The sequence below is a fragment of the Heteronotia binoei genome, chromosome 1 (genome assembly GCF_032191835.1).
Source record: "Heteronotia binoei isolate CCM8104 ecotype False Entrance Well chromosome 1, APGP_CSIRO_Hbin_v1, whole genome shotgun sequence".
NCBI classification, from domain to species: domain Eukaryota; kingdom Metazoa; phylum Chordata; class Lepidosauria; order Squamata; family Gekkonidae; genus Heteronotia; species Heteronotia binoei.
The window spans coordinates 181,375,222-181,397,563 of record NC_083223.1 but is presented as its reverse complement, the minus strand read 5'-3'; the positions used below and the strand labels follow the sequence as shown (position 1 = coordinate 181,397,563).

Here is a 22,342-nt window from a genome sequence, read left to right as displayed (position 1 = left end):
CCGCCAGAAGTTGGCAACGAACTGTGGCCCGCGGTCGCTAATGACCTTGTCTGGGAACGAGTGGAGGCGGACCACGAGATTGAAGAAAAGCTGTGCCAACTTTTTGGCGGTGGGCAATTTCTTGCAGGGGATGAAGTGAGCCTGTTTGGAGAACGTGTCTACGACCACCAGAATTACCGTTTTCCCTTGAGAGGGGGGTAGTTCGACTATAAAGTCCATGGAGACTACCGCCCAGGGTCGGCTTGCTGTGGGGAGGGGGACCAGGTGACCTGGCGGTTTCCCCCCCCCCTCCGTTTGGCCATGATGCATGTGGGGCAGAAGCCGACGAACTCCGACACGTCCCTTTTTAATTGAGGCCACCAGAATTGTCTGCACAGTAAATTCAGTGTTTTTACATAGCCGAAATGCCCCGCCAGGCGGCTTGTGTGGCACTGCGACAGTACGTCCCTTCGGAGGCTTTTCAGCACGTAGATCTTTCTCTTATAGTACCAGAGTCCCCCTTCCCCTTTCTCCACACCTTCGGGCCGATCCCCCCCCTCCGCTTCCGTCTCGGCCACGAATCGTTCCCTTTCCTTGGGCTCTGGGACCCCGGTTTGTTTCCCGGATCGGGTGGTGACCCCCCCTGCCACCGCCGAGGGGGGAACGAGTGAGTCTATCACTTCCTCCCTCTGGCTGTCGTGTTGGGGCATGCGCGAGAGCGCGTCAGCCAAGAAATTCTTGGTACCGGGGATGTGCTTTAACACAAAGTCAAATTTGGCGAAGAACCCCGCCCACCGGATCTGCTTCGTGGTCATTTTTCGCCGGCCAGTTAGGGCTTCCAAGTTTTTGTGATCTGTCCAAATTTCGAATGGGACTCGCACTCCCTCTAGCCAGTTCCTTTGCTCATGGGAAAATTTGTGGGAGATCTACGCACATGGCCGGAGCCCCCCCCCCTTGTCGTCTTTCTGCATTAATATGGCCCCCACCGCGACGTCGGAGGCGTCGCATTGCACAACAAAAGGTTTTAGCTCGTTGGGGTGGGCCAGGACCGGCTCACTTGTGAACAGCCTCTTCAATTCATCGAAGGCGCGCTGGCATTCAGGTGACCAGGCCAAGCGCGCCCCGGGTTTTTCGCCTCCTCCCCCTTCCCTTTTGTCTTGAGGAGTTCAGTGAGGGGCAGCATGACTTGGGCGAACCCCTTGATGAACCCGCGGTAGAAATTTGCGAACCCGAGGAATGATTGTAGCTGCCGTCGGGTTCTGGGGGGCTCCCAGTCTAAGACGGCCTGGATTTTCGCAGGGTCCATTGCTAATCCCTCTGCGGACACGCTAAATCCCAGGTAGTCTAGTTCCGTCTTATGGAACTCGCATTTGGACAGTTTGGCATACAACTTATTTTGATACAGGGTAGTCAGCACTTTTCGCACCAGGGGCACATGCGACTCAAGGTCTTTCGAGTAAATAATGATGTCATCCAGGTACACCACCACCCCCTTGTACAGATACTCCCAGAGGACTTCATTGATAAAGTTCATAAACACCCCGGGTGCCCCTTGCAGTCCGAACGGCATCACCAGATATTTGAACTGTCCCATCGGCGTGTTAAATGCCGTTTTCCACTCATCCCCCTCCTTTATGCGGACTCGGAAATACGCATCGCGCAGGTCGAGCTTGGTGAATACCCTGCCCTCGGGCACCGTACTTAGCAAGTCTTTTATCAGTGGGATCGGGTAGGCATTGGACATTGAAATCCCGTTTATCCCGCGAAAATCTGTGCAAAGTCTCAAACTTCCATCCTTTTTCTTACGAAACAACATGGGGGCTGCGTGGGGGGCTGTGGCGGGTCAGATGAAACCCCGCTTCAAGTTTTTGTCTATGAACTTTCTAAGTTCTTCCTTCTCCGCCCAGCCCATAGAGTACAGTTTCGCTTTTGGCAGCTCCTGCCCCGGTATCAGCTCGATAGCACAATCGGTGGGGCGGTGGGGGGGGGGAGCTCGTCCGCTTCCCGTTCACTAAAAGCCCCTTTCAAGTCCCGATACTCCTTGGGGATCGATCTCACCTCCTCTATGGTCAAGCAGAGCCGCTCGTTTTGCGGCGGAGCCTTGGGCCCCCACTCGGCTCGCCAGTGATGGTGCTCGCACCGCCAGTCCGGGAAGCGTACTATTTGGGCTTCCCATCGTATGTCTGGTTGGTGCCTCGCTAACCATCCCGCCCCCACCACCAGGTCGAACGAGGATGAGGGGGCCACTACGAACACTTCTATCCCCCAGTGGTCCTCGGTCCCCATTGGCACCGCTTGCGTTTCTTCGGTGCAGGACTCCCCTTTCATCGTTGACCCATCCATCTGTTCGAATTGGATGGGTCAGGGCAGGGGGGATTTGGTTAGCCCCAGGGCCTCTACTAGGCGCGGGGTCATGATGTCCCTTGTGCACCCCGAATCAATTAGTGCGCGGGTGTGCATAAAGCGTTTCAAGTGGAGGTTTAGTAGGGTCACTGCCATAAACAAAAGTTCCCCAGTAATTCTCACTGTCATCGGTGCCGGCGTTTCGTGGACCTGCTTTGCGGCACCTATTAAAGCAGGTCGCTGTCGTTTCCCGTCGACTCGGGTTCCCACGACTCCTCGCTTGATTCGCCGATGGTTATAGTTTCCTCGTCAATTGCCATGGATGTGGCGACGGCGCCCCGACTGGGCTCCTTGGCGTGGCCCCCTCCTTTCTTCGGGGTGCCGGTGGATGACTTGGGCGGTGGGGTGGCTGCGGGCGCTCTCACTGGGCAGTTGGCGGCCAGGTGCCCCGGATCCCCGCATCTGAAGCACCTCCGGCCGCCCCCGGTGGGTGTGGAGGTCGCTAGCGGCTTTTTGGCCTCGGTTTTGGGTGCTGCTGGGGTCGCCTTTCCCGCCCTCTTCCCCAGCTGCTGTTGCCGGCGCATCCCGACGTGCTGCATGTTCGTCTCTACTTCGCCCGCCAGTTGGATCCATCCTACCAGGGTATCGAGTCTCCCTTGATGGTAGCACCGTTCGAGTATGTTCGTGTTCAGCCCGTTCTTGAATGCCGCGCACTTCATCAGCTCGCTCCAACCCCTCACCGCGGCGCAGTGGGTCATGAACTCGGTGGCGTACTCGCGTGTCGTGCGGTTCCCCTGTTCGATCCGTTGGAGGGCCTCGGTGGCCTTCTCCTCTCGGAGGGGGTCCCCGTACTGTTGTAGCATCGCCTGGAGGAATTCCGCCACCGTGGCCAGCTCGGGCTTCCGTCCGGTGTACAGCCCCACGTACCATATTCTGGCGGCCCCTTTCAGTCGGGATGCTATGTGATCCACTCGGCTGGCCTCCGTTGGGTAGCCGGCTCCCCAGTGCGTTAAGAAACTGTTGCACTGGATGGTGAAGTACTCTACTTCGTCCCCGTCGCCATCAAATGTGATCTGCAGCTCGTGTGGCCTCCCGCCGTCTCCCCCCCGGGCACAGCGGGGGGTGGCGCTGGTGGCGGCACCGGCGGTGGCTGGGGTGGAACCTTGGCAGTGGTCAAGAATTGATATTTGTTGGCTCTCTATAAATTTGGTTAAAAATTTAGTTGAGACAGAAATCCAAACAAGAGTCATATTAGACCATAGTCCTGTAATGGTAAAACTCAAAGGCGCATGAATGAGAAGATCGTGGAGGTTAAATACTTCTATTTTAAAAGACAAAGACTTTCTTAAAGAATCCAAGGCTGAAATGGAATCTTTTTTTAAACAGAACATACCTCAAGATGTAAAGATGCGAGTAGTTTGGGACACTGCTAAAGCGTATTTCAGGGGCCTTACAATCAGATATAGTGCAAGGAAGACAAAAGAAAAAACTGAAAATTTTCAAAAATTAATGTTGCAAGCAAGAAAAGCTGAAAAGAATTTAAAAGTACAACCGACAACAAGACAGGAGTTCCAAAATAAGGTTAAAGAAACACAGCATCAACTTAATTTACTACTTATAGAGGAGATGGAGATAAAATTGAGATTTGCTAGACAAAACTTTCTTGAACATGCTAATAAACCTGGAAGGTGGCTGGCCTACAGAATGAGAAAAGAGAATGCCAAAAGAATAATACCAGTTTTGAAAGAAGAGAATAACAAAGAGAAAGTTCAAAGACAGGAGATACGCCAAATCATGAAACAATTTTATAAAAAATTATATGAAGACAAACAAGTTCAAAAGGCAGATTTAGAAGACTACATTAGCCAAAATAATCTTAATAAACAACAACAAAAAATCTTAAATGAACCAATAACAATAAGGGAAGTGGGAGACGCAATGGCATCTAAAAAAATGGTAAAGCCCTGGGTCCAGATGGATTACCTGCGGAGTTCTATAAAGCTTGTGAGGAGTTCTTACTGTTACCATTCAAATGTCTCCTTGAAAGGATTCAAGAGGAAGCCCAAATACCAGATTCATGGCAAGAAGCTACAATATCTTTAATTCCAAAAGAAGGTGCAGATTTGAAAGATATAAAAAACTGTCTCTCTTTTAAATGTAGACTATAAAATTTTTGCAACAATACTGGCACAACGTTTGAAGAAAGTTCTACAGTCCACAATACATCAAGACCAGGCTGGATTTCTTCCTAGAAGATAACTGAAAGACAATGTTAGAACACTTTGTAATATAATGGAATACTATGAGAATCACCCAGAGAAACAATTGGCATTAATCTGTCTGGATGCGGAGAAGACCTTTGATAATATTCGTTGGCAATTTATGCTGCAACAACTGAAGGGAATGGAATGTGGTGAAAATTTCTTGAAAGCAATAGAATCAATATATTCCTCCCAAAGGGCAAGGGTTATGATGAATGGTGAATTAACAGAAGCAATTGATATTCAAAAGGGTACAAGACAAGGTTGCCCACTGTCACCACTCCTTTTTATCTTGTGCTTAGAGATATTGAATTACCAAATAAGAGAAGATACAAGTATTAAGGGAGCGGTGGAAAAAGGTGAGCAATACAAATTAAGAGCCTTTGTGCATGACCTGGTCTTTATACTAGAGCAGCCAATAGATTCAATTGACTGTCTTATAAACAAGATCAATCAATTTGGTTACTGGGCAGGACTGAAGATCAACTATCATAAAACAAAATTCCTGATGAAGAATATGACGATAGAACAAATCCAACTTCTCCAACAAAAATCAGGGTTTCTGTATGAGAAAAGAATCAAATATTTAGGTGTACTCATCTCAAAAAAATGCAGTAGTTTAAAAATGGACAATTATGATAAACTACTCAAAGAAATTTAAAAAAGATTTGGAAAAATGGCATGACTTGAATTATCCTTAATGGGTAGAATAGCCTCAAGAAGATGACTGTTATTTCTATTCCAAACTATTCCAGTACTCTTAAATGGTGGGTTCTTTCAAGAATTGAACAAAATGGTTTCTAAATATATTTGGCAAGGCAAAAAAACCAAGTATCAAATTAAAAATACTACAAGGCTCTAAATTGAGAGCAGGTATGGGCCTTCCAAATTTGGCAATTGTATTATAAAGCTTCTGTGCTCCTGTGGGTAAGAGACTGGATACTATTGAATGATAAGAGACAATTGCTGCTAGAGGGACACAATCTTAATTTGGGTTGGCATGCATATTTATGGTATCAAAGACCTGAAGGACATTCTTATTTTAAGAATCATTGGCTTCGGAAATCTTTGTACCAAACATGGTCATGGTTAAAAACGAGAATTTACCAGAAAATTCCAAGATGGGTATCCCCAGTGGAAGCATTCACTCCTCCAGATCTTTTAAAACCTAATCAGAGTTACAGATATGATGATCTGCTGGAAAAAGATAATCAACTGAAAACCAGAGACGAGCTAGAAAACATGGATATTAAAATGAGCTGGTGGTTGAGAATGCAATTTGAATCCAGGTATGCCAAAGACAAGATAACAGGCTTTAACACAGAGCAATATCCATTTGATAAAATCCTTCTAGGTCCTCAAGAAAAGCTAATCTCTACACTATATGCATACTTATTACAGATGAAGATGCAAGATGAGGTAGTAAACAATTGTATGGTCCAATGGGCAAAAAACTTGGGACATAATATTACGTTAAAAGAATGGGAAAGGCTGTAGAAATTCAACATTAAACTAATTAAGTCAGTAACCTTTAAAGAAAATCTGTATAAGATGTTTTATAGATGGTACATAACTCCACAGAAATTGTGTAAGATATATACTAATATGCCTAACAAATGTTGGAAATGTACTAAACATGTGGGTTCTTTTTATCATATGTGGTGGACATGTGAGATGGTGAAAGACTATTGGAAAATGGTTCCTGAACTATCACAGAAAATTATGAAGATACAGATTCAATTCAAACCAGAACTATTTTTATTGAATATATTTCCTGAGGACTACTCCAAAGAGACGAGACATTTGTTGGCGCATGTTAACACAGCAGCCAGGATTCTTCTGGCACATAGATGGAAGCTTAAAGAAACTTCCACGAGAATGGACTTGGTGGGGAAAATTTTGGAAATAGCTGAGTTGGACTACTTATCCCAGTTGCTGGGTGGGAAATCTAAGGAAGAAGCAAGAAAATACTGGTTGAAATTCTATACTTGGCTAGATACTCAAGACTCTTATGATTCTTTGGTGTGAGCTTATATCTCCTTTCTCCGGTATTTTTCATTATAAGACTGCCTTTGTTGGAAATGGCAACCTGAATAGGTTCTTTAACAAGAAGACTTACAATATAAATGCATCAAAATGCTGATGATCTAAAGCTAAGAGATAATAATATGTGATAACTTATGTAGTCTAAGAAAGTATATTAGATGCAGACTTGTATTCTATGAAAGTATGCTACATGCAGATTGACAGATTTGTAACTATAATTTCTTACTCCCTTATCCCTTACCCTTAATTTGTAGAAAACTAATAACACTTTTAAAATCTAAAATTATGACAGGAGTAAGGTTTTATTATGACCATTATAATTCAAAAAGCATTTTAAGGTGGATGCTGAGCTGATACAATTTAGTACACCTTCCAGTGATGTCAGGGGTATGTGGCATATGCAAATGAGTTGTACTAATAAGCTGAGCTTCAGAACCTCTTTTTCTACTAAATGACCGCTGGTCACGAGGAAGGAACCCCTCAGACTAGCATTCTGGGTAAACAAAGGGAAAGCAGAGAAATAGACAAAGGGAAGGATACAGGAACTGATCTATCTAGTGTTGCTACCCCTACTGCCCCCCTCTAAAGCTGTGGTGAACTCTGTATAAAGGAACATAGTACAGCCCTTCACTTTTAATATATTAAGATGCAATTAAGATAATAAGTAAATGAAACGACTAAACAAATAAAAGATACATGTACGCCAACTTACAAGCTAATTTCAAAGCAATTAATCATGTCTGCCCAGTGTAGTGACTATCTGCTACACTATCAACAACTGGCCATTCTACAAAAGAGGGAGGAAGAAACTGCAAGGCCCTTTCCATTGGCCTACTTTCACTAATTTGTAAGTAATAATTGTTTGTTACTCACCTTAGGTTTTTTGAAAGGAAGGAAGGAAGTTTTTACAAAATGTCTCCAAACAGAAGACAGTTCTGTTTGTGGACACGAGGCTTTATTTCAGTGGAATTCAATTAATTCAGCATTTCAAATATACAATCAGAAGAGTCATATGGTACAAGGTTCTAACCTTTCCTTCTCCCTGACATATTCATTTTGTACCTAAGAGCATTTTTATTTAGTGCAGCTTTTAAATACAAATTCTTCACTAATCTATTGTCCTATACAACATAGGTCAGCTAAAGCAACATCATAGAAGTATTCTCACTGTGTATTTAAGATTTAATTGCTCTGGATTGTACACATGGGACACATCGCTTTATTAGAATCAACAAGTCTCAAATTTCAAATCTGTATAACTGTATGCTATAGTCTAGCTAGTAAAACTTATTTTCCAACAGCACTTTACAATTTTTTTAGAACTAAAGTTACAAATATTCTATATTCAGGTTATGTCTCCTTTACAAGAGAGAGAAGTTAATAATGTGCAAATAGTAAATCTATTTCAGTGGACTACCAATATTGTGTATTTATACGGTCTATAATAAACTCTATATGGCATACCTTTTTTAACTTTTAGGGTTTTTCTCCACAGTGTAGAAAAGATTCCATCTGTCCAATCGTTAGTTGCTGTATCCAGTTTGCCAAACATCTGAGGGGCAGTAATAGCTTTGGGGTTCATTCGCATTTCTCTATGAGGAAATCCGCATTCTGTCATTGCCCTCATCAGCATGGTTATCACAGCTGTTTTCCCAGATCCACTGGGTCCAAGGGTCATCAATCCATGGCGCACTTTGGAAGTTTCATACAACTAAAGGGAAGAAGGGATTTGAACAGTTCAATAACCATTAAGTTTATTAGCCTTCTTCAGTGCCAGATTAAACCCTGTGGAGGCACCTAGGCAGTCAGAATCTCAGGGGCCCCCTCACAAATTACCCCTGCCCCACTGCCCATGGCCCCTGCTACAGCCTGCAGGCACCTTCTTAAAAGCCCCTTTTTCTAAGCTGTGGGGGAGAGGCAGAGAGAGGCAAACTTGGCAGTGATGCCAGCAGTAGCCACACCAGGCAAGTTGGGCAAAGAATGGCTCAGTTGCTGGCTTTGTGTACAGGCTGGGAGGGCTGCAAGTAGGGGAGAAACTGTGGAGGGAAGCTGGCCCGGGGCCCCTAAAGACATGGGGACCCATAGGCCAGTGCCTACTTGGCCTAATTGTTAATCTGGCTCTGGCCTTCTTATACTAGGTATTACACTGTGATTGTGTCTTCATAGTCTGTCTATCTAGCTACCACCTTAAGCAGAAGTTAATGTATTCATAGTTATTTGCACACTACAAAGTACAGAACATTACACCTGGACTACATTTCCTCTAGCAACAGTTATATCTCAGGATTCTAATGCCTAGACAGTATTGAAAAAGTTTAGGGTTAAACTTAACTAAAACATATAAAAAGTTTACCAGCTGACTTATTTTCTGTTCTGTTTCCTTCTTCTAACTGTAAAATGCATGATGCTGTACCTGTACAAGCTTAAGATTCCATGGTGGATGGTTAATCAGTCCTGCCTCTTCAACCTGACTTGCAACAGCTGCTTGAAGTTCAACGTATGTATTACTGTCCAGCACTAACCCAGGAAAGAGGTCATTGATAAGACTAAGAAATAGGGGTTCATCTTCATCCACCTAAAAAATAAAAATATGCTTTATAATATGTTGACATGTGAAATGTGTAACTACTAATATAGTTGCATTTGCAGATAAAACAACTGCCTGCATGTTGATTTATGTAGATCAATGCTTCCACGCAAGGCAGAGTGCACTCAGGATAGTATAATTGATTTCAGAATGTAGCTTTCTTTGTATGCACTTGTCCAAAGGAAGAATCTAACTTTTTACTGGATTTGATAATATCCTTGCCTTTCTATCAAGTCATCACATTGACAAAAGCATTACAAAAAGGGATTTTGCCCTGTGGAAGGCTATAGCTCATCAATTTTTTGTTCCAGTAGCCAAAGCTAGATATAGAAGTGCATATTGTGAGCCTCATTCTGGATGCTTAGCAGCCTGCACAACATAGCCTCTATCTAGAACCAGAGGCTTATAACAAGAGGCCATTAAGGTTGCATTCTACACAGAGGGACAAAATAAATGCCTGATGACACAAATCTGTTGATTGTGAAACTGCATGGTCTGCATAGAAGAGACTTGTTAACTGTCATGACATCCATGCAGTTTAAAGCCATGGGTTCAAGCAAAATCTAAAAGCAAAATCTATGTAACCCCTCTTATTAGGACCAACCAAAATAGCATGTATGCAAGCAATAAAGCTCTCCAGATGGGAGGCCATGATCGTAAGTCCTAATATTGTAAGTGCCCTCTGTGAAAACAGATACAAGAATTTAAAATGGTGCTGGTTTCAGGTTCCACCATTGGCCTTCTGAGAGAAAGAAGCAAAAAATGGAGAAAAAATGGAAGCCTCCCAATGAAAACACATATGTCTCTCAAGCACTATGTGGAGCACATAGATTTGAATCTTACAAGTTTAGACAGATTCATATCCCTTAGTCCTCTCATGACTGTACTCAGTTCACTGTCATCTGGTCTGGCTCTCTTCTGAGCTCCAAGAGTTCTCAACACTGAAAGGATATTCCTCAAGCCAAAGTCATAATGAACCTAAACAGGAAAACAAAAAGTTTATCAGTTCTGGGAGTCCTCTAGATATGTTGCTTCCATAATGACAGGCTTAGAAATGTCTGCTGAACCATCATATTCATACACTGCAAAACAGAAGGTCTTAGGGAAATTGAGAGCATTGAAAACTATCAAATATATCAATGAATTATAATACTTTCTATTTTAAAAAAGATATAATATTTAAAATATCATTCTCTTTTTTAAAATAGATAATATAATAATGCAGATTTTATCATATACAAACATTACAAATCTAATCCTCCAAATGGATTGGATTTTATTTGCTCCATCTCATGAGGAATACCTTGCATGATGTATAAGAGAACTAATAAAGATGAACACTGAAGATATACTATCTTGCTACACTTAACTGCTTCAAGAAATTAATTGTCATTACTGAGAAATAGACACTGAACAAGTTGCCTCATCACAGGAAACAGACAACACAACTGTAAAAAAACCACCAAGTTATGTATTTGTAATATCAGTTCTTCATAGTAAAATTATAGTAGAGATCAATTCTCATTCCTGCAGTACAAATGAAAGTTATCTTGAAAGTCATTTATCGATCACTCATGCTCTCTCGAAAGAAAGTAATAATAATAAGGAACCAGTAACTATGTTAATAGGCTAGCTGCCCAAACTATGGTGTGCTTTCCAGAGTTCTGTACTTCTTTCTGAAATCAAGAGTTGAAATTCAGGGGGGTAACTGGGTGTAAGCAACTACTTCCTTCTCAATAAATACAGTTATATAGGTACTTATCTATAGCTACTGAGCACGCAGCCCAAAAATATGTGGTGTGCATGAAAAGCCAGTGTTGCTCCTTATTTATCAAGTACATTCAAACATCATAAATTATATATTAAAAATTTAGTCAAAGACAAAGCACAAAATGTGATCTCTATAACATCTAGCATACATCAAACTGCAGGAGCAATTAAGAGGCACCCCCAGTTCAAAAAGCCTCATTCAATTTTGCATTAAGCCCAGGCCCTTGGAAACTGGACTGGACTCCCAATGGAGTTCACATTCATCATCACCTCACTCTAGTTCTTGGCAAAGGAACCTATGATTCCCATTATCCTTAGCACAGAGATTGTCACAGCAAGAGAATGGGTCCCAAAGGGGACTCTATTGCAGCCCCAGCATGTATCCAGTGGCAAGAAGGCAGTGGAGACCCTACCCTAGGGACCCTCCTTGTTCCAATAAAACATGAACATATAACATTCAGAAGTGTGAAATAAAATGGCCACAATTTTATTGGTTACAGCCAGGGCTTTTTTTGTAGAAAAAGCCCAGCAAGAACTCATTTGCATAGTAGGCCACATCCCCTGATGTCGCCATTATTTTACACAGGGCTTTTTGTAAAAGGGGGGGGGAGCCCAGCAGGAACTCATTTGCATATTAGGTCACACCCCCTGACACAAAGGCAGCCGGAACTGCGTTCTTGTGCGCTCCTGCTTCCATAATGACAGGCTTAGAAATGTCTGCTGAACCATAATACTCATACACAGCAAAACAGAGGGTCTTAGAGAAATTGAGAGCATTGAAAACTATCAAATATATCAATGAATTATAATACTTTCTGTTTAGAGGTGTAAGTAGCATTGGCACAGCATGGGTCCATGGATCCAGCATCGACTGCCCCTCCTGCCAGTCAATGCATCCCTGTTGCCCTCCAGCCAGCTGGCTGGGGTGTGTGTGATAAGACCATGGAGTAACAGGTGTCTGGGATTCCACCTGGGTGGCTGCCACTGGGTGATCCCCCCTGCCACCTGAGAATGAGGGTGGCCTGTGAGCAGCCCCTGAGCTGGGCATTCCCCAAGCACCCTCACCCTAAGATCCCCTTATGCGGATCCCCATATTCTGGAAATGGCATGTAGGCCAATTTCCCCTTAATGGATCCAGCCCCATGCTGTAACCGCCAAAGTTGTGACAAAGAACACATATTGTATTCCACAAGAAATACCACTCCCCATGCCCTAATTGCGCTTCACCTAAGTAAGCTCACACAAAACCTAAAATCACTAAACAAGCCAAAAAATAAAATAAAGGGAGTGTGGGTCAGCCTTGGTGCACACAGCCAAAATATGCAGACAGGCAGCATTCCTGGCATTTAAAGCCCAAGATGCCCAAACCTCTCCCCCTCCTACCTGCTATTATTCAGGCTGAGCATTGCCTTGTCAGGCAAAGAGGAGGGCTAAAATTGCCTCCCACTGCTGCTCACCCCCTTCTTCCTGCCTGGCCAAATGGCCAGCTTCTTCATTCAGCTTTCCCTTCACCAGTACAGTGCTGCAACTAAAAATGGGGCTCCATGGTCACCACCCCACTTGTGGTTGAGAAGCATTTCTATACTGATAGTCTCCTCACTCCTTTGCAAACACTTGGTTGTTTTGAAAAAGGAGGAAACAGTAAGAGTTATGTAAACAGTGTTTTGCTTATAGTCTTTGTTAAGCACTGAAAAAAATCCCTTGAACTTTTTTCAAGTCTTTGATAGGAATGTTCACAAGAAGTGACAAACCCAGGGGGACTTGCCCACTGGTGATGTAGTAGTATCATAATTTCAAACCCACAAAGATCTGGAATCTGAGGATTGTCAGATATCACTGTACAATTTTGGTTAAACAAAGGAACTGGGAGATCAAATGCACCCAGCAAGTAAAGGTGTATAAATACACCTTTATACATATAGGCCAGAACACGTCAGGAGATACCTCAGAATTTCTTTGGAGGTTTTCGCTTACTTGCAGATCTGAGCCATTCTGTTGTTGCTGCTCCTTTCTACCTACAGACACACCTGCAATCCATTGCTGCAAAGATATAACAGTGCTACAAGGTTACCTGCTTAGTAAGCTGCTCCTCACAAAGCTTATAAAGAACAAAGAATTTTTGAGCCAATATAACATTTTCAATGAAGCCACAGCTTGCAAGTTTCACTCTCATGATTATCTGAAATGGAATAGCACAACATTAAGAATTATGTGAACATTTTGAGAAGTGAGGTTTTAAAAAAAGCAAACAATGTTGTATAATAATTCAAAACTTAATGGATTTTCCACAACATAATGATAAACTGTACCTGTCTATCTGGAACCATCATAGCAACAGTTCTAAATTGAATTTTCAGGTTTTCTGGCAGTTCCTGGCGTCCAGCATAGCCAGGATTCTACAAATAAAAACAAAGGACTTAAAAGAGTTTTACTCAAAGTATTTTGAGTAACTTGTATGTTTTAGTATTGTGAATTAATATCATTTATGAAATTCATTTAATCTTTTAATCCAGTGGCACATATTTTTCAAAGTCTCTGGAACTGTAGTCCAGGCACTCTCCCTGTATTCACTGCTGAGTCTCCACTTCCAGTGGACTGCAGTCAGGGATGGCTTTAGTGATTCTGGAGCCAGAATCACTGCAATCCCCCAACCTCTCCACCAGGTTGCCCTTGCACCATAGGAGATGGGTGGAAGCCATTGCTGGAAGCTGACTGCCCAAGCCTGGATGGGTTATATCTGAGGCTCTGTTGCTGTATGGGCAACCCAAACAGCAGACATGATGGACACAAGTGGTAGTGGTCGGGGCAGGATCATGGGGGTGTACTCCCCCAGCAAGAAGCTCAGAGCAGCTGCCCATGATGCTCATTGGCTAAGACCATCCCTGGTTGGAGTGGGCAGTGTTCCCAGATATAGACCTCCTGCTATCTAGTAAAACTAAGAAAATCATTGCCCCAATACAAGAATAAGCTGTTGTTCAGACCAGACAAACCAGCAAATTCCCTTCATCTCACTTAACCATGGTTAACCAATCTGTTAGCATTAATATTAATCACAAATTTCTGTTTATCCAGGCTCTAACATTATAGGCTGGACTGAGTTTCAAGCACTAGCTTTAAGGAATTCTGATTAATGCTAACTGTAGTTAACAATGGTCCTACTTAACCTTGGTTAAAGAGGGAAGAATTTATTTCAGGAAGGGGAAGCAAGTTATGTTAACAGAGATTCTCAGTTATATCTGCACAGGCCTACTTATTCCAACTGGACAGCAGCCCAGTGCTTCATTGTAAATATTCTGAAGCAATACACATAATATTAAAAATGAAAGCCCTTTTGCTGCTGATTCTAAAAAAAGTAGTTATACTGCAAGAATGGCCACTATCTTCACTAAACAAACTACTCACAGAAGTGGCTTATCTACTCTTAACATTCCTAGGACAGAAAGAAGTGGCACACATCTAACAAAATATCTGGATTGTTTTGGAAAAAAATATTATTAGTAAATGCTGATGAAATGTAAATATAATGGTTTCAAATATATTGCTACAGTAGACATAATAATTAATTACACATTTATTTTCAAGTATACCTTGTAATAGACATTTATTTTCAAGTATACCTTGTAATAGACATATGATTGATTGTCTCCCTTCAAGAATATTACATTTATAACCTTATCTTAATAAATTTACCATTGTCAGAAAAATTCCAAACTCTGGGCTTAAATCTACAACATCTCCATCGGAAAATATGAACTGTTTCTTCCTTTCTTTCCTTGCTGTCAAAATTATATAAATTTGTTGAGCTGCTACAGACAACACTGGTAACTCAATTCTGTTAAATTCATCAAAGCATCCCCAGGAACCAGACTGTGCAAGACCTAAAATGGAAAAATAATTTTTTCTTCTGGTTAAACCCTTTCTTTTTCAACCTCTTATAATATCTGGACATCTTATCCCCCCAGGATAAGGTTAAGAGGAGAATCTCTAAACTGAGTACTGGCTTGACTTTGGAGGAAAATGGTAGCAAATAATCATTTAGCATACTCCTGGTGTTGTCCATGGTTATCATATGCATAAGTAGGCAGTTGTGTTATTCTCAGGCTCTTATAGGACACATTACTGACCTGCTCCCAAACCTTTCACAATGAAAAACATAACCAGATCAGTTTCCCCTGGGGCCAAAGTTTCAGAAGGCTCATGTCAGAATACCTATGAATTATTATTATTATATTCTACCACTTAGTTCAACACTGCATTATGACTACAAAAATGGCCATTTGGAATATTTTATTTTTATTTATTTAAAACATTTCTGTGCCACCTTTTCGCCCAATTCAGGATTCCAAGGCTGAAAGCATTAGAACATTTCAAACATAAAAAGCATAAATATAAACACTTAAAATATAAACATATAAAACACACTAACTGGGAAAAGGACAAATAAGATTTAGTGAGAGCATACCAAACCAAACAAAAAAGGCTTCAATGTCTGATAGTAGCAGTAGAGAGTATAGTAGTAGAGAGAGGAAGACAGATGATCTCTTTGGGAAGGGAATTCGAAAGCTTTGGTGCCATGACCGAGAAAGCCTTTTCTTGGTTTCCCACCCATCTAGCCTGAGAGGGTGGGAGCATCCAACGCTGGGTCTCTGGAGATCACTGGAATGGTCAGGTAAGTTCTTATGGAAATAGGCAGTCCTTCAGTTTTGCTGGCCCCAAGTCATACAGGGCATTAAAGGCCTATACCAGTATTCTGAACTTGACTTGGAAGAAAGTTGGGAGCCAGTGTAGATGGAACAGGGCTGGAATGATGTGTTTGTTGGAACTCAGTCCTAAAATGGCTGACTGACTCCATCTTAGTAATAGTAATGTTGTTTCTGCAATGTCATGCTGAGTCATGCTGCATCATGGTCCAGCCGTTACCTGTTACTGAGGTAAGGTGGGATGACCTCACCTGTAATTAGGCTTTGTGCTGGCTCACAAAGCTGATGCAACCTTCTGGTAACCTTGCATGATTGGTATGTGTACTTAGGGAAGCTCAGTGAGCCTGGTCAGTCTGCCTGTAAGGATTGTGGGTACTGTGAGGCTCACTATCTGGGTGGCAGTGAACACTGCTGGTGCTGGATCCTAGGCTACTGTGCTTGGATCGTGCTGTGTATACTTACTGCTGTATACTGTTATCTACTGAACTGTGTACTGATTACTGTGTATGACCTTGGCCTGGCAACGACTCTGAATATTGGATACTATTCTGGTAAATATATCTACCATTGAATACAGCTGTTTCTCTTGTCTATTAATTCCTGTGTTTTGCCTGTCCCTCTCCTTCAGCTCTTCTGCTGCGTGCAAAATACTCTAACATTGGTTATGGGCCCAGAGCTCCCAGTGTTTCCAGAGGTGCTGCTGTTCTGAAGACAGAGGAGGCAACACAGTGTTTTGGAAGAGACGGAGGCAGACTGCCAAGTTGCCCAGGTGTCCAGTGATAAGTAGCAGAGATGGAAGCTGCAAATGTTGTTTCCTTCTCTGGGCTCAGCGTTACTAAGCTGAACGGGACTAACTATGCTACGTGGTCCCAGAAGGTCAGTCTGTTATTAAAGCACCAAGAGCTGTGGGAGGTGGTGGCTGCTCCTTTACGTGGGCTGATAGCAGCTGCTGAGGACAGAAAAGCTGTAGACCTTTTGCGCAAAAAGGATGTTAAGGCTTTGTCTTTAATAGGTCTTTCTCTAGACGACTCCCAGCTGGTGCATATAGCGGGACTGGAGACGGCTAATGATTGCTGGAATGCCTTGAAGCAAATTTACGTCCGAGGAACTGTCAGCTCTCAGATACGTTTGGTGAGAAAGCTTCTGCATACCAGGTTGGCAGCTAATGCAGATATGTTATCTCATACAGAGTCTATGCGTAGAATGCTTCTAGAGCTAAGAGAGCATAACCAAATGTTTTCTGAATCACAGGAGGTGTGCATACTTTTAAGTTCCCTAGATGCATCACATGACGCTGTGATAACGAGCCTGGAGGGTTTGCCTGAGACAGGGTTAACCATGAACATCGTAACTGGACGGCTTCTTGATGAATTTGGCAAGAGACAGTCCAATTCCTCTCTACGTGCAGAGAAAAAGCCTGTCTGTAAGCCAGAGAGGAGCAGTGGATTTATTGTTAAGGAGGATCCTGACTGTCAAACAGGTAATGTAATGGCTGTAAGGAAGAAATGCTTCCGTGTGGCTCTTCTAAACATTTGTTTAGGAATTGTCAAGGCCAGAAAGGAAAAGAGAGACGGTCTGAAATGAGGTCTGCTGATAAGAGTGGTAATGTGCATCTCGTTACTACTGGTAAGTCAACTAATCACACTCAATCTTTCCTAATTGACAGCGGAGCGTCGGAGAACCTCTGTAGAGAGAGGAGTTTGTTTACTACTTACACACCTGTTGATAATCAGTCTGTTGTTTTGGCAGATGGAGTTAAAGCAACTGTTTTTGGCAGAGGGAAAGTGTTCCTGCCAAGCCTAAGGAAAGAGCTGCTTATGGGTTTTGTTCCTTCACTTAAGATGAATCTGCTGTCTGTGTCTGCTCTGTGCAGGGAAGGTTTCAAACTGCAATTTGACACCTCATGCTGTGAGCTGAGGACCAGAGACGGTGTGTGTGTAAAGGCAATGCTGAAGGAAGATTTATACTTCTTGCATACCAAGGTACAAACGTGTAATAACGTCTCTGTAAATAAACCAGTGCATGATAATTGCTGTCATCTTTTACACAGGAAATTAGGCCATGCTGGTTTTCCTGCTCTAAAGAAGACTGTGGAACAGGCAGAGGGTATTAATCTTAAACCTTGCAAGGAATTTCTTGACTGTGAAATCTGCAAGCTTGTGAAGTCTACAAAAGCTCCTGTGCATATTCCAAGCAAATTTACTAGTAAAAAACCTCTTGACCTAGTGTTCCTAGATCTGATAGGGCCCTTTAAGGAGTCAGTAGGCGGGGCCAAGTATGTATTAAGCATAGAAGATCACTATTCAAGGTATGGGTTTGTTTACTTGGCCTTTTGTGATTCTGCTGGTTTTGTTTTGGTTTTTTTTAAATTGCCTCTGGTTGGTGTGGGGGTTGGCGAGGGTGTGTGTGGGCTGGGTCACTTTCTTGTTTTTATAGAGTAAATTGTGTGTTCTGTGGCAGGGAAGCTGGCACCTGGGTGAGAGACCCAGAACCAGCAGGCTTGTTGTGGTTGGCCAGCTCTCTCCGTGTTGTTTGGGGCAGGGCTGGAGAGCTGGCATCTGTAGATTGTGTGTTCTGTGGCAGGGAAGCTGGCACCTGGGTGAGAGACCCAGAACCAGCAGGCTTGTTGTGGTTGGCCAGCTCTCCCCGTGTTGCTTGGGGCAGGGCTGGAGAGCTGGCATCTGTAGATTGTGTGTTCTGTGGCAGGGAAGCTGGCACCTGGGTGAGAGACCCAGAACCAGCAGGCTTGTTGTGGTTGGCCAGCTCTCCCCGTGTTGTTTGGGGCAGGGCTGGAGAGCTGGCATCTGGGTTTGCTGCAGCCAGGTCTGCAGAGCAGACCTTGAGCAGATTGTGTTTTGTGTGGCAGTGACGTTGGCAACTGGGTTTATATTGCTTCCAGGCCTGCAGGGTTCATAGAGTAGATAGAGGGATGTAGTGCATTTGGGTCCTATAGAGATTCTCTGATGTGGTTAGGTTTGGCTTTGGGTGCCCCAAGAATTGGACCCCCTGGTCCAATTTTTTTTGGCCTTGTGGGTTTTGTGTGGGACAGTGCCCTGAAGCTGCACAGCAGTTTGGGGGGCTCTCCACAAAACCCTCTGCTCCCCAGAGCCACTTTTCCCGTGACAATTACAGTGAGGAAGTGGCTAATTGGGCTTTCCCCATCATTGTTGGCAATGGGCTTTTTGGGGAGCCCAAAGGCAGGGACCCCCTGGCCCAATCTTTTTGGGACTTGGGGGGGTTGGAGGGGAGAGTCCCCTGCAGGTCCCCTGCAAATTTGGGGGCTCTCCCTCAAACCCCCTGCCCCCCAGTAGCCTCTAATTTTGCCCTATGTTGCCATTGATTTCAATGGCCCATAGGGTATAATGATGGAATAGGGGCACCCTCTTTGGGTGCCCCTGGAATGGGATCCCCTGGCCCAATCTTTTTGGGACTTGGGGGGGTTGGAGGGGAGAGTCCCCTGCAGGTCTCCTGCAAATTTGGGGGCTCTCCCTCAAACCCCCTCCCCTCCATGAGGCTTCAAATATACCCTATTTGCCATTGATTTCAATGGCCCATAGGGTATAATAGGGCCGTATATTCGGTAATAGCCGTGCATCTACCCTATATGCGGCTATTCCAAATGCGGTATTCAGGAGTATATGGGGATTCCAAATCCCCCCCCCCCCCCGTATACTTCCGAATCCGTGTAAAACCGAATTTTTTTTTTTTTTGCACATCCCTAATCCCAGTTCCAGGGTCAGACTTTCCCCCATCATTAACACCTTCATTTTGTCAGGATTAAGTTTCAGTTTATTAGCCCTCATCCATTCCAAAACTGCTTCCATTTATGGTCTATACAGCAGATAAAAAGGTAAAGGTAGTCCCCTGTGCAAGCACCAGTCATTTTCGACTCTGGAGTGATGTTGCTTTCACAACGTTTTCACAGCAGACTTTTTACGGGGTGGTTTGCCATTGCCTTCCCCAGTCATCTACACTTTCCCCCCAGCAAGCTGGGTACTCATTATACCGACCTCGGAAGGATGGAAGGCTGAGTCGACCTGGAGCCGGCTACCTGAACCAGCTTCTGCTGGGATCGAACTCAGGTCGTGAGCAGAGGGCTCTGACTGCAGTACTGCAGCTTTACCACTCTGCACCATGGGGCTCTTAATACAGCAAATACTACCATGTAAAAACATTCTAGTTGTTCCACTTAGGGACCATAATCTGACCAACATCTTTGCAGAGACCCACTGTGCTTACATAGTGGTCGATGAAGGCAGAGGATAAGATGCCACTTGTATGCAACTATGCAAGCACATGAAATTTGAAGCTCTACTGTTCTGAAGCTATAGCACTAGGTCATGCAGTCAATGGAAGGAGAAGAACTGGAGAAGAGCCTGCTACACAGCAGGCTAAGTATCTTGCTGAGATTGTTTTCCTCTGCACAAACATATATATTTTTATTTATTTATTTACTTACTTACCTTAAATTTCTATCTTGCCCTCTCCGCAAGGGGACTCAGGGCGGCTAACAACATTCATATTTACAAGTTAAAACTAATAAAACATAGTTACAATTTAAAACCATTTTGTGGTGCTGTACCACTGCAATATAAGCGAGTTCTTCTTTTTCTGATGGTGATCACATAGTAACTCTATAATGATGTGGGGTGGCAGTTCTCCCGGCTAGATATCAAAGGCCTGTTGGAACAATTCGGTCTTACAGGCCCTGCGAAAAGTAGAAAGATTCCGCAGGGCCCTTATGGCCTCCGGGAGAAGAAGATATTGGATTTATATTCTGCCCTCCACTCCGAAGAATCTCAGAGTGGCTCACAATCTCCTTTACCTTCCTCCCCCACAACAGACACCCTGTGAGGTGGGTGGGGCTAAGAGAGCTCTTACAGCAGCTGCCCTTTCAAGGACAACCTCTGCCAGGGCTATGGCTAACCCAGGCCATTCCAGTAGGTGCAAGTGGAGGAGTGGGGAATCAAACCCGGTTCTTCCAGATAAGAGTCCACGCACTTAACCACTACACCAAACTGGCTCTCCACAGTTCTGGTGCTATCACCGAGAAGGCCCTAGCCTGTGTCAAATGCAACCGAGCCTCCTTTGGTCCAGGGATGGACAGTAGATTTTTTGTCCCTGAACGCAGTGCTCTCTGGGGAACATGTGGAGAAAGGCGGTTCCACAGATAGACAGGCCCCTGACCATAGAGGGCTTTAAAGGTCAATACCAACACCTTGAAATGGACTCGGAACACAATAGGCAGCCAGTGCAGCTCTTTCAGCACTGGCTGAATGTGCTCCCATTGAGGGAGCCCCATTAACAGCCGTGGCGCAGCGTTTTGTGCTAGCTGTAGTTTCTGAGTCAGCGTCAAGGGTAGCCCCATGTAGAGAGCATTACAGTGATCTATTCTTGAGGTGACCATAGCATGAATCACCGTAGCAGGAAAGGGGCCAACTGCCGCACCCGCCGAAGATGAAAAAAGGCAGATCCAGTAGTGGCTGCTACCTGGGCCTCCATTATAAGAGAGGGCTCCAGGAGCACTCCCAAGCTGTTGACCTTAGGGACCAATATCAGTGGCACCCCATCAAGAGCCGGCAGAGGGATCTCCCCCTCTGGACCACCTCGGCTCAGATAGAGAACCTCCGTCTTCTTCGGATTCAGCTTCATCCAACTCAGCCTGAGCCAAGATGCTACGGCTTGAACTGCACTTCACTAAATTTTAATGGTACATGTATGAGGCCTGAGTGTACCCAGAGGTGCAAGCCGAAGGGAAAGAGCTAAATGGCTCTCGTTGTTGGCTCTTAGGCCTCCATCTTGGGCTTAAAGATGGGCAGAAGATCAGCCAGTGGAGAGAGATTATCTGCTTGATCACTGAAAGCCTTCCCTCTCCCTTCCTTGTTTGGATTGTTGTTGTTGTTTTTCTCCATATATTGTTAACCATTTTGGGTCTTTCCAGGAAGAAAGGTGGAATTATGCCAAGTAATTATATTAAATAAATAAATAAACCTCCAATTTTTTATCTGGACTGAAGTGCCTTGCTATATATGTTGCAGCAATGAAAAGTCCCCCCAATATCTTTATAAAGATATTGTACTATACTACAATATCCTCTCTTTCATCTTATAAGCAGAAGCACCAAAGTTATGACCTTTTTAAGCAATGTACTCCCCAACAGTCATGATAATAACCAAGTCATTACATTTTCAATTACAAAACAAGTATTATTTATGTACCATTAAAGTTTAGTGAAGTGCAGCATCACTTCCAATATATTTTAATATAATGTTGCACTCATCTGCATTTTACGTAGTGTTAACGTTCTAAATTATTATTATATTTCTCATCTAACTTTACCATCAACATTTTCATCTTTTTATCTTATTGATTTTCCTCTTATATGATACAGGCAGACCAATCCTATGCCAAATTTACTCAGAATTAATCCCATTTAATGGAAATTGATCCCAGGTGAACATGCATAGAATTGCGTCTTTAAGCAATCTTTATATGGTAGAGCTATTGTAATGCCCAGTTTGGGAAGTTAGAGAAGTGACAGCAATTTACAGCAAGGAATAATGAGTGTGTTTTCAAATACACAGAAAGCCCAGTTGGGTTGTAGGGTAACCGTTTCTTTTCAGTTAACGTGATGAGTTGACAGAAGCTATCAATAC

At 43.6% G+C, this 22,342-nt stretch overlaps 2 protein-coding genes across 3 annotated transcripts in view; one reads left to right on the top strand and one right to left on the bottom strand.

Moving 5' to 3' along the window:
- The window catches only part of GLO1 (glyoxalase I), a 295,016-nt gene that overhangs the window by 86,892 nt on the left and 185,782 nt on the right, over positions 1–22,342 (top strand). The window lies entirely within an intron of this gene.
- Positions 1–22,342, bottom strand: part of DNAH8 (dynein axonemal heavy chain 8) — a 329,757-nt gene that overhangs the window by 152,356 nt on the left and 155,059 nt on the right. Inside the window, exons 43-48 of the mRNA XM_060243601.1 lie at positions 14,677–14,864; positions 13,296–13,382; positions 13,058–13,165; positions 10,060–10,194; positions 9,043–9,204; positions 8,094–8,340 (exon numbers count right to left, since the gene is read on the bottom strand). Of these exons, the coding sequence (XP_060099584.1) occupies positions 8,094–8,340; positions 9,043–9,204; positions 10,060–10,194; positions 13,058–13,165; positions 13,296–13,382; positions 14,677–14,864 (927 nt within the window). The remainder of the gene's footprint in view (positions 1–8,093; positions 8,341–9,042; positions 9,205–10,059; positions 10,195–13,057; positions 13,166–13,295; positions 13,383–14,676; positions 14,865–22,342) is intronic.